Source organism: Drosophila persimilis, unplaced genomic scaffold (assembly GCF_003286085.1).
Source record: "Drosophila persimilis strain 14011-0111.01,24,50 unplaced genomic scaffold, DperRS2 tig00000000-arrow-pilon, whole genome shotgun sequence".
Taxonomy (NCBI): domain Eukaryota; kingdom Metazoa; phylum Arthropoda; class Insecta; order Diptera; family Drosophilidae; genus Drosophila; species Drosophila persimilis.
This window is the reverse complement of record NW_020825288.1, coordinates 9,311,943-9,324,407: the sequence shown is the minus strand read 5'-3', so window position 1 is coordinate 9,324,407 and position 12,465 is coordinate 9,311,943. Positions and strand designations below refer to the sequence as shown.

The 12,465-nt window shown below is 47.3% G+C and overlaps 1 protein-coding gene across 1 annotated transcript in view; it reads left to right on the top strand.

The window, feature by feature from the left end:
• The window catches only part of LOC6587492, a 63,305-nt gene that overhangs the window by 17,998 nt on the left and 32,842 nt on the right, over window positions 1–12,465 (top strand). Inside the window, exon 2 of the mRNA XM_002013025.2 lies at window positions 988–1,955. Coding sequence (XP_002013061.2) covers window positions 1,604–1,955 — 352 coding nt within the window. The 5' untranslated portion in view covers window positions 988–1,603. The remainder of the gene's footprint in view (window positions 1–987; window positions 1,956–12,465) is intronic.

The following is a 12,465-nucleotide window of genomic DNA, read 5'->3' as shown; positions in this document are numbered from 1 at the left end:
TTGCCTACACACGCCTTACACACTCACACACGCGACAGTCTTGCAGTTGCTCATTAAAAACAGCACACAACAGAAACACGAAGAGAGGAGGTCCCACAATCGGAAACGGAACCCAGTTGTCGCATGGCTGCCGATACAAAATGTTGCATAATTATGTGAGCCGAGCCGAGTCGAGCCGCTTTCTGGGTTAAGGGTAACCAGGCATCGGGGACTCGTCTTCACCCCATTAATGCAACACCATTAGCCCGAAGCCAAACTAACCATGACACCCGCCCAGAGCGGTGGCCACTCGATGACGGGGATGGGGATGGATGCGTTGGCCAGCTCCTGGGTCGGGTCCGGGGGTCGGGGGTCAGGGGTGGTTTTATCAATTTTGATGCCTTGTTTAATTGTCGGCACTCGTGTTGCCGATGACGGGGCCAAAACACGCAATTAAAAGGCGCAGCAGCAACATTTGGCTAGGTGATAAAGCAGCACTCAATGGGAACTGGAAACTGGCTATTATTGGCCGATATACAGAAGGCGGGGGGCGGTTGGAAGAAGAGGTGTTCAGTTCTGCAGGAACAGTAGGGAGGAAAGGTCATGCCTCAGCTGTGGCTTTGTACATAAATCTACTGCCTTAATTACAAGTCGCCCCTCGAAACGCGCCATTAATCACACTTCATCGATGCGATGGGCCACACATAAAACAACCAATTTCGAGGAGTGCGTCGGCCAAGGGCATTCCCCTCTACGGGGGATGTAATGGTTGGAGGGGGAAATCGGTTTCCCCTTTTTCTCTTCTTTTTTTTGGTAGTGGTTTACGAGCTCAATTTGCCTGATGCGCAATGCCAGTCAATATATAAAAATTTTATTAGCACTTTTCATATTTCTGCAAGCTCCTGCCAACAACAGCCAGAGAACGGCAAGAGAATGGCTGGAAATGATTTTCCATCCCACAAAAACCGCATTTACTCATGTTTTGGCATTTCTGTTTTCTATTTACAGGACAGTGGACCAGGACCGGGGCCAGGACCAGCCTTAAATCCCGCCCGAAAAGAAGGGCAATAAAAGCGCCAAATAAACATGTAAAAGCACATTAAGAGTCGGTGTGGGACATTCGCTCGATTTAAGCAACTTTAACTGCGCGGAAAGCAACTCGAACTGATCTAAGTCGACGGTTGACGGTCGACGGTTGACGGTCGACAGGCCACAAACAGACATGCATACGTAAATGGCAGTTGAAATGTTCTTTTTATGGGCCAACTCCGAGCCAAAGAGTACATTGGCGCTTCATTAAAGCCAACGGCGGAAGCGGAAATAGCATTCGAGCAGAACAGCCATAACAACAGCAGGACCTGTGTTTATTGGCGCCACGTCATCGCAGCATACACAGAAACAAACACACAAACACAGAAGCAAACGCAAAAAACCAACACAACGAGCGGTCGGTCTGCACATGTACAACAACAATTGCAGTCAATTTCGGTGTTGCTGGTGCGGGTGCTGCGGCAATACTCTTTTTTGCTCTTTTGTTTCTTTGACACTTCGGTCAAATTGAAGTTTTTTATATAAATGACGAGACGTTCTCGCGTTTGGCACAACGCACCGCAAGCTAAACGAAATGACAGCCATGCAGTTTTTATTAACAACAACAGTGACAGGAGCAGCGACAACTGCAAGAACAACCAGAACACCAGAAACCAGATCAACACCCACATCAATGGAAACTACTTCAACATATTGGCAACCGAAGGAACAACCGCACAATTCGCATCGAAAAACACGAACGAGATGCACGTCCGTGTCGAGGTCGTCGCTGTGGATGCGAATGCGAATGCGGATGCGGACTCGAATGTCGATGGCGGACAATGGGAGAACGATTTGGGTTGTCGGCTGGATGTTGACACTCTTGATTTGCCTGCAGCTGAACACGGCACTGGCGGACGAGGAGTCTCAGGATTTTCAAAAGAACAGTGAGTATCCATCCGCAACAAAACCATCTTAATAACCATAACATCCAACGATTGGGGGGGACTTCAAACAAATGTAGCTGCAGATACTGTAACGAGCATTGCTTTCTCCTTCCAATTACCAACAAAATAAACATGGAATTCCCTTATGTTCTCACCTGTTTCCAATACCATCTGCGCATCTCGAGTATGTGCTGATGGATCTGACCAATGGAATGTAAATGGGAAAAAAAACGGTGGGGGTGGAAAGGAGGAACAAAAAAAGGAAAAGAAAACTATGCCAAGAGGTCATCACATTTCCGCTCACGATATTCGCCCACGTCTGCACAAAACGTCCATCTACAAGACGTATCTGGGAAGCATTTTGTGCAAACTTGCAAATCATGCGACGACTGCCAAAAATCCTTATCAATGTGCGTTAGATAAAACGTGCAGAACTTCTCTTGCCGCGGCATTTTTCAAAACGAGACCAGAGCACACACAGAGCAAACTTGCAAGCCATGGCCCCACGGCCCCACGGCCCCATGGCATGGCGCGAGAGAGTCAGCAGTTTTGCCCAAACAACTTTATAATTTGCGAGGTCGAGTCGAGGATGTGTTTTGGGTCTTCTTTTGGCCGTCTACGAGTGATGGGATCCGTGCACGGGTGCCTTGGGTGCTCGGGGTGGTTGGGTGTGCTCTGGTGCCTTGTGCTTTTTACGATCCTCTCAACTGGTTGTTGTGAGTAGTTTACGTGTGTCCCCTCTGCCCCATGTGACCGGGTAGACTTGAGGGCAAATCTCATTTCCCCAGTGTCTGCCCAATTCCCCCATCAGTATAGTATATAACTTTGGCTCCCACTCCCACTCCGGCCACGGCTCCTCCCCAGTCGACGACACAAAAACAAATCATAATTCGGCATCGACATCAGCATATTTTCCTTAGGGTTGGTTTTCTGGTTGTCTGCCTTTTGTTGTTGCTCTGCTCCCTGGGATGTGACGACTGGTTCTGGTTCTGGGTTTGAGTCTGGGGGCCTAAAATTTATGACAGGATTTGCCCAAAATCGAGACACATTTTCCAGTATTTTCTATTTCGCTGGGGTCCGTCGATGCATGGGATTTTGTACTAAATTGAATTTCAATGCCTGGATTTAGACATTTTCGGCTTGGCGTCATGCCCGTTTGGCTTTTGTCTGAGCATTTTGGCATTAAATTTAATTACGCCTGCTGCTTTATTAGCGTCGGCGACATCCTTCGATGGCTCTGCCTCAGCATTTGCATGGCCCTGAAGGACGCTTTTCCAGAGCGGTTTTTGCGGCTCTCCGAAGTGCTATTGAACTCGATCTGCGATTTCATGGATTCCCCGACACCCGTGCGTATCCATCTCTCAGGAACAGCATGTATCCAAGGCTTTTCTTGCCTTGTACTGCCAAGCACACTGTGATGACGCTTTAAGTGGAATCCAAATGTGCTGTGTATCGTTGGCACATAAACAACTCACACCAGTGCATATTCTCTGAAACGTGTGTGTGTGGTGTGTGTGTGTGTGTGTGTAGGGGAGTCGTCCCAAGTGCCACTCCTGCTGGCGCTGCTGCTGCTGCTACCACCAGTGGCAGGGGACCTGGCAACGGCTTCCGTTTGTCGCATGAATATTTTCATCATAATCGTCGCTATTTTTATGTTCTGCTGACGCTACAGCCACAACTACAGAAAAAGAACGGAACCCGAAGAACGTTTGGTTTGGCATTAGTAGGGGATTTCCATGGGGTGAGCACTCATAGGGCGGAGAGTGCCGTTCCCTATGCAAATCCCTTGCTGTGCTGCTGTTGCTTTGGCCTTGGCTTTGCTTTTTGATGGGCAATCAGCACGCTCGATAGCAGCAATACAGCCGTATCAAGAGTGCTTCGACAATAAGATACCCGGCATTATTCAGTGGAGGCCATTTCGGATATGCATGAGCTACTGAAATTAGCTGTATCTTTAAACAAAAAGTAGTACACATATTTATGGCTTATCGGCGATTTTTTGTATTGTTTGTTACTGCTTCCTGGCAATACAAAAATATTTCATATTTTTATTTTTATAGAAACAGGTAATTTAAGATTATCCATAAATTACTTACCCCTATTTTTATAGGCTTGCAAGCTTCTGGCTGTTTCTTGCATACCCTCTTTGAGTACCGGGTATAAATATTCATACGAATATTGCCAAAGAATCAACCCTAGGGTTAACAGAAGGGGCAGCAGCATGAATATGAGGCGTGGCGGCTCAGATCAGAGGCACGCCATCAATTGCAATGAAAATATTTACAACTGCCTCAAGAGCTCAACAGAGAGTCAAGATGATGGTTCTGGGATGAACTCCAGTCGGCACTCGGGCCTCCTCATCAGCGCATCATTTGTGTTGTAAATTGATTTTCTGTTAATTTTTATGAACTTCAAAGGAATGGACAGGCAGAAGGGTGCAGCATCCACGCAGCAGGGACAGCGACACATGCTGTTCAGCCCTCTTCGCATCCATCCAGTGGGAGAGGGCGTTGAAAAATGTCTCGAGCATATTTCCATATATATTTTATTTATAAACACGCGCGCGCGTTCGCAGTGTCAAAACAGCGTCATAAGCGGCGCTGCATGGCGGTCAGAATGGATGGGATGGGGCAGCATGTGTGGCAAGAGGGGAGAGCAGTGTTTTGGCTGCAGGAGAAGCGCCACAAGTCAAGTGCAGCAACAGCAACAGCAGCATCGGCTCTGGAAAACGAAAATTTCGTTGTATCTCTGGAGTTGCGATGCGACGCAGCAAGATGCAAAGTTCAATTTTACATGCTGAAAATGGTAGCTACAGCGGAGTGCGGGAGGGGGACGTACGAGGCATGCTGCAACGTGGTGGGGCACAAAAATACAACAGAGGAAGCACATGTCACACTGCAGTACGTGTACGGATGGAAATGGTAGGAGCAACTGGCGCTGGGCCGTGACAGACGGCAGCGACACGAGAGTGAAAAATAAATGGCATCGAGAAGAGAATGCCGGAAAGGAAGACGAAGACCCAGCCAGGGAGGGGGCCACGAGCACGAAAGAATGTCCACCCAAGGTAGAACATGAAAGGGATCCAGGATCCTAACTGAAGGAGTTTGAAAAAAGGGGCACTAAATTAAAAAAAAAACACACACACACACACGCACACATATGTACTCGTAGTTGTTGAGATAGCAGAAATGAAATTGTTGTAATCATAAAATGCAACCTCCACGGAAGGGATCGATGGGGGAGGCATTTCGAACAACTTTCAGTTACGGTTCCATTCAGACAACTCCATTGTTCCGTTCCCATTGTTGCAACAGCGAAAGGGATGGGCAGGGGAGGAGGAGATATGTTGTAAGCGAAGACAATGACAATTCCCTGGACAGGGGCACTTTTCTTTCCCGCCACTCCATGTTTTTCGCACACATTTCGAATTTTCTGTGCTCTTAATTTTATTTTGCACTTTCCTCCCCCGACACACAGAGTGTTCCTCATAAATATTATTGCATTTTCGCATCTTCTGCTGTGTTGTTTATGAACTGCATCTCGCACCGCCACTTGGCCATGTGCTGGCATCCACCCAATGCAGCAGCTGTCTCTCTCTCTCTCTCTCTCTCTCGTTGCCATCCCATGCCACTTGTGGGAAAAGGAAAAGCTTTCAGCGCGAGTTCATTCTACACAACTCAAACAACTTGAACTGGCCGCAACAAAAGCGCTGGAATGGCCACATCCTGTTTAGCGCGAAATTTCAATTATGAACAAACATGACCACGCCCCACAGCATCCCGCGCCCCACTACTCTGCCGCAGAACGTCTTTCCCAACAGCAAAAGAATAGATAAAGTAATATTTGCAAGTTTCCTTTCCTTTCCATTTTTTGCTCTACTTTTTTTATTAAACAGAAGAAATCACTTTTGCTCCATTTTCATGGGCATTGGGGCGTGCACTCATGCAGCTGTTTCATTTCTGGCTTGAGGGTATGGGTATCACATCTACATCTACATATATATAGTAAATATATGTACTGTATACGTATCCGTATGTTTGTGTTTGTGTTTGCGAATGGGGGTATTCCGAGTTATAAGTTGGTGCGCGCCCCCGCTGACTACTCAAACGTGACTGGCCAAAGTTTTTCAATAAACTTTAACAAGAAAACATTAAAAAGCCACAACGATGGCACATTTACATTTCCAGTAGCCCCATTTGGCGGTCAGCGACGATGGGATGCGATGCGATGCGATGGGATGCTCTTTCTTCTCTGGCAAAGAGTCAAAGCATCAACTCCATAAAAGCGGCAAAATAGTTGTGTGAAAAAGCAGAACAAAACTGAACCCATCCTTGGATCCTGTCCGCACTCTTTGGGCTTCGCGGAGGAGGGGCAGGGGCAGCAGCTCGAATATAAATTTCAAATAAAAAGCAAATCTAAGGAACTTCTTCGTCTCCCGCTATGGTGTCAGCTGCTGATGCTGCCACTCCTTCTGCCACTGATGCCTCTGCTGTTGTTGTTGCTGTTGCTGCCACTGGTGCCGCTTCTTCATCATCGTCTTAGGGTCTTGCGCTTATGCCACCCGCGAGGCTGCCACTGGCAGGGTCTTGCTCCTGGTCTCCGCCGCCCCGCTAGTGGCGCATTACGCGGCAACGAAATGAAATAAATATCATTTTATGACTTTTTAACTTGTTTCTCTCGCTAGCGCTTCCCTTTTAGCCGCCTTTAACAAGCGCAATAAATGCAACACTAAGCGCGTCGATGAAGGGGGTGGGGGCCCCATTGGGGCATGGTGCATGGTGCACGGTGGGGCGATAAAACTGGAGCGGGGGCATCAAAGATCTGACACTTGCAGCTGCTATCCGCTTTTATAGTCCCGCAGTTTCCCCTTTGTTGGTATTTTTAGCATTTGCATTTTTCACTTGATTGAGTGCTCGCTCTCGCTCTCGCTCCCGCTCTCGCTTTCCCTTTTCCTCCTATGAGTAATGCTTCCGCTAATCAGCGCTCCATCTGGAACCCCAAACCACGCCGCGCGACTCTCTGCCCGAGTCAGCCAAAAGTCAAAAGGTGCAAATCAGTTAACATTCAACATCGCTCTTGCTGCTATACGAGTATATCCTCTACATCGTTTGCCCTTTTGCACTCTTCCCACTTTCCGGCTTTCCGCATCACTTCACTTCACTCCGAAATTAACCCTTCGGGGGCATGGGTTTCGTTACTCATAAAAAATTGAATTTTATGACGCTTTTATTTGTCCACTCCTTGGTTGGTGTCTGCCGCTCCTGGGGGTCTGAATCAGCAATCCTTGCGATAGGACAGGGTCGAAACATTGTAGTTTAAAGTTCCATTCCATTTCGAGGCGTGGCATTTCTATGCACCTGAAATTGTAATCACTTCGCGTCCTTTGTCTCTGTAATCGTAATCTGGCCGCAAAGGGATATCAACTTCGCCTCTACCTAGTCCCTAATCCCCAAGCGATTAATATTGTATGTATCACGCAGTTGGACAGAGCAGGACACGGCCGGGCACTGCATTGACTAATACACGCTTGGTCGCACACCTAGCCTTTGGCGATTGTGGGGCGGCCTTTGGGGGGTGTGAGAATTTGTAATTTTTATCGTCGCCTGGCACGCGGCTTTAGAAGATTCCGGAATGGAAACAAGGGATCTTTGTCTCCCTCTCCCGCTCTCTGGTCTTTGTTGCAGAGGAGGAACCGAAGCACATGGACTGGAACATGGTCGGGCGGCCTCTGTTTATGTTTGGCAACACGCCTTTATGATTTCCCTTTGATTGCCGCCAACGACGGTTGGCCGCCCTCCCACAAGCGCCATTAGTCACACATGGGTGTGGGTTGGGGTGTACCCTGTTCTCAGAGCCAGGGTCGTGGGGGGCGGCCGGCGAGTGTTTGGCGTTCAAGTGGAAAATTGAATTTATCACTTGAACATGCCAAGCAAACGTTTGCTCGCCCTTTCGGCCTCTGTGTTTCTCTTGTGTTTTGTGTTCTGTTTTCTGCTTGATTTTTTCATGGCTAATTCGCAACAAAATTCCCCGAATCGATGGCCAAATCTATCCGAGACACGTAATCAGCTCGTTTGTGAATATTTTACAAGGGCCCCCCTCCGGGATAACATTGTCTGCCCCGGCGGGACGCGCCGTCTGCTTTCTATTTGCTCTTGCAACATTTTCCACTTGGCAGAACGTTCAACCCCTTTTGACTTGGACATTTTTCTGTCCAACAGTTAATTGAAAATTAGTCGGATGGGCGGTGTGTCCGCTTACGGAATTGGGCGTGGCGTGGCGTGGCGTGGCGTCCGCCTGCAATTTTAGATAATTTGCATTTTTATTAAATTTGAATTTAAAGAACCGCCTGCAGGCCCAGCAAATGGCTGGCCGTCACACAGTTGTTGTCGTCGTGTGCCGGCGCGGTGATTAGTCGCTGGATTTGCATAAAATACTGCCATAAATTGTTGTAAATTGAAAATGGCAAAAATACTCGATTCGTCCAGCAACAAAGCCAGAGAGAAGAGTGCAGAATGCCATAAATTGCATTGGTCGGAGTAAATAAATTAGAACGAATTACATTTGCAGCATTTTAAGGCTCGAATTTCGTTCCCCCCAGCCACCCGCCGATCCCGAATCCGATCTGAATGTCAGTTGTGGTTCGGCCTTTATTTATCGCCAGCGAGCCATAAATTTGTGTAGTTTGTCAGGGAAAGTGCGTTTAATTAAAACAAAAATTATCTAAATTATGACCAGAGCCCAGAGATTCGGGGAGTATTTATTTTATTTCAATTCATTTCATCTGCATGGAGCAACGAGCACGGAGTGGCATAAATATTCACAGATATGCACACATATGTATGAATGTATTTTTGTGGGGGCGATAGAGACAGAGACAGAGCGCTCCTGACCAAGGGCAAGGCAAGTCATTTTGGCATGCACATGAAATAAACTCTATTGAAATCGCACTTGTAAATCTAAACACACACACACACTCGAACATAAAAATACACACAGATACACACACACACACACACACACACACTCAATCTTGATGTGGGCCATAAGTATGCAATGCTGCGCATAAAATACAAGCACAAAACTTGTTTGCTGCTGCGCTTCCTGATGCTCCTCCTGGGGGCTGGGTCCTGGGTTCTGGATTCTGGGACTGGGTTGGGTCTGGTCGTAAATTTACATATTTTGCATATAAATAAAACGGATTTTGTCGCCGGGCGAAGCCAGCGCTGAAATGTCACAGCATAAAATGGCGAAAGAAGCGTCAAATAAATACAAAATAAAATAGCTACAAAATGGCCAAAAGAGTGCGCAATAGTTGGGCGAGCAGCCAAAGGGCAGAGTCGCGTCGAGCCCTGGGCCTGGTCTCTGGGCCCTGGGCAGGGGTCTGAGGTGTGACCCCTCCTGCCCCTGGGTGTTGCCAAGTAAGCAAATTGAGTGCGCCACGTCTGAGTTATGGCAGTCTGCCGAAGACGATACAAAATAGCAGCAGCAGGAGCACCGATAGCAGAGATCTCAGACTCAGACTCTGGGCTTCTTGGGCGTGGCCGTAAACTAGCGCATATTTGTGATATATGGACGATAGCAGTTTATGCCTCCGAAAGGAGGAAAGGGCCCACTTGAGCCTGGAATCGAACTCTCGTCGCTGATTTGGTTTATGGCTGTGGAAATTGAAAGGCGCAAGTGTCATGTGCACACAGGCAAAGCCGAATGGCTGCAGGCTGGTGGGGGCAACGAGAGGAAAGCCCTCCCCTCCGTAATGCTCTTGTTTGTTTTGCTTTCACAAAACGTTTCCATGGTGCCCGGGCCTCCGTGAGCAGGAGGAGGGCTCCGGGACAGCACTAAATCATCTAATGCTCACTCTCATTAGCAATCAATGCACAGAAACACAAACACAAACAGCATCAGCATCAGCGATGAGAGCAAAAGGCTGCCAACACTTCACACTCCATTGGAACCCTCTGCCTTTGAGACATAGGGAAAATGGCGCTAAACACACACATACATACATATACTCGCACATAGAGAGGGGAGCGGCATGCAGGGGTGGGGCTGGGAACGATTAACAAGCAAATTAGCATGAAATTATTTCAAAACAGGCGCACACAGTAAATAAATCAATTAGGCAAACAGCAAACAATAAAGAAAGAGTCGATTCGGGGAACGAAGCATTATATACACTCATGCCGATCCGTCATCCGACATGACTTTGTTGGGGATGTGGAAACAATATTTACTTTGGAATGGATATTCTTTTGGAATCAAAATAAAAGACAGAGAAGTGCATTTATCAGATGCAAATCGTATTTCCATATTATACAGTCATATCTTATTATCAGATCACCTATCACCTATGTGGGAGTCGAAAATCGTAAAGATTTGATGGAAATTAAACTGATCAAAGAAGGAAGCAAACTAAGAAGTTTCGGGGTGTTCCTATAGGTGTAATTCCCTCTCTGTAAGAGCATCAAATGAGCAGTCATCAGCAACAGCAACATCGGCAAGTGATGACTCTTGTTGCTGCCTTCGAAGGAGGTCGGGTCCCGGATCCGGGATCACAGATCGCATATCGCGGGCGGACAGCCGACAGCTGGCTCATTGGTAAACAAAAGCAGACAATTAAAAGCTTTTCCAGCATATGCACAACACATTTTGAGGCACTGTCGAGAGGGGAATGAGATGGCTGGCGAAGCCAAAGCGGGCCAAAAACTGGGCCAAAGTGCAAGGAAATTTGTTTTGAGTTCCCATGACTTACTTGCCTCTGGATCTCTGCATCTGCAGTGCATTTGTCATGGGGCAAAAGCAGAAACTGCTTTTTGGTTGCGTCTCGCTTGATGGCAAACACAGATGCATTTGCAGCTACAGCTCCAGCTACAGAGCCCCTCTCGTCACATTATTTTAATTATTTGTTTACGCAATGGAAACAACAAACTTGCAGGCGGCACTTGTCTTGTCTTCTGTTCTGTTCTGTTTTGCTCTGCTCTGTTCTGAGGCATGCTTCATGGATCGTCGTAAAAAGTTACGAGCTGGAATTCTGGGAAACTGTTCCGAAAACAAAGCCCAGGCGGCTCTTGCGGCGCCTAATTAGCCTTCGCTGTTGCAGTGCAGTGGCACTGTCGCAGAGGGGCTTTGGCGTCATGCGAATTTGTCAAATTAAGCAGCAGCAGCAGCAGCAGCAGCAGCAGAGACCTTCAATGAGTCAGCTGTTTGGCATGCCAGTGTCAGAGTTAACGGGCCCGAAAATGTGCAGGCAATTATCATGCCCAGCTGGCAATCCCTGGAATCGGAGTGGGAGTGGGAATGGGAATGGGAGTAGTCTGCAGCTTGGACTGTGCCAAAAAAAATTGTGGAGGAGCGGAGTAGCAGGCTTTTTGGCAGGCAGCTGCCAGACATGGAGGCTGAGTGGCGCCACGAACAGCAGGAGTAGCAGCAGCAGCAGCACCAGACGAATGAAATTAAAAGTCAGAGCCAAACAGCCAAGGGACAGCACGCACTGGGCACAGGACCCACGGTGGGCCCGAGGGCAGCAGCGCTACTGAAGCGACACTGATTAAAAAATTGTTTGACAAGAAATCAACGCGACATTTGTCCAACGAGAGAGAGTGGAGAGTGAAGGCTGGAGATTGTCGACTGTCGACTGTCGACTGTCGCCTGTTGACTGTCCCTCGCAAAAATCCAACAAAAACGAGAGAGGGAAAAAAGATAAATACAGAAACTGAAGTCTTGCTGAAGTGTCGCTGTTAATTCGGCGTAAATTTAATTGCCAGCTATAATTAAATTGATTTTCACGCCGGTAGCAACTTCTGCTTCGGTGGCACCAACATCGGCAGTGGCAGAAGGAAAATCAGCAGCAGGAACAACTGAACTGCTGACTGGAGGCATTATTCGAATGATTGCCGTGGCACGGGGCTTTTTTTTCAGCCTGAAGTGGCGCCAAATCAGCTTCAATTTTCACTTTATTTATTTTTGTCGTCACTGGAAAAGGCGGCCCGACATTTGTCATTCGTTCATTACGGAGTGAAATGTGATTTATTATTTGATGTATAAAAAACCCTGTGAAAATGCAAATATTCGGCATTACTCGGCTGCCTATGACAAATATTTACGCATTGCTGCTGTTTCCGAATTATCCCAAAAAATATATGTATATGTGTCCCTGGGCGCGCCTGGGTATCCCCAGATGTCTATACATAAGAAACGAAATTAAATTGCATTAAAAACAAATAAAAATAAAATATTTTTGGGGCCCCTGTGTGTGTCAGGGGGAATTTCTCGCGGGCAACAACAAAAGCAATCAAAGTACATATAGATTTAGTGTGTAAATATGTGTATAAGCCTTGTGTGTTGTCTATATTTGTTGATGCCAGTACCTAACCCAGAGGCGTACACATTGGGGGTAATTCGGCAGAAGATCCGCTTCAGAATTGCTGGAGCTTGACCACATTGAGGCCCAAATTGTTTCCTTTAAACCGATTTCCCTTGGTAATCCCCTCTTGTATGGCTACGCCCCTGACCT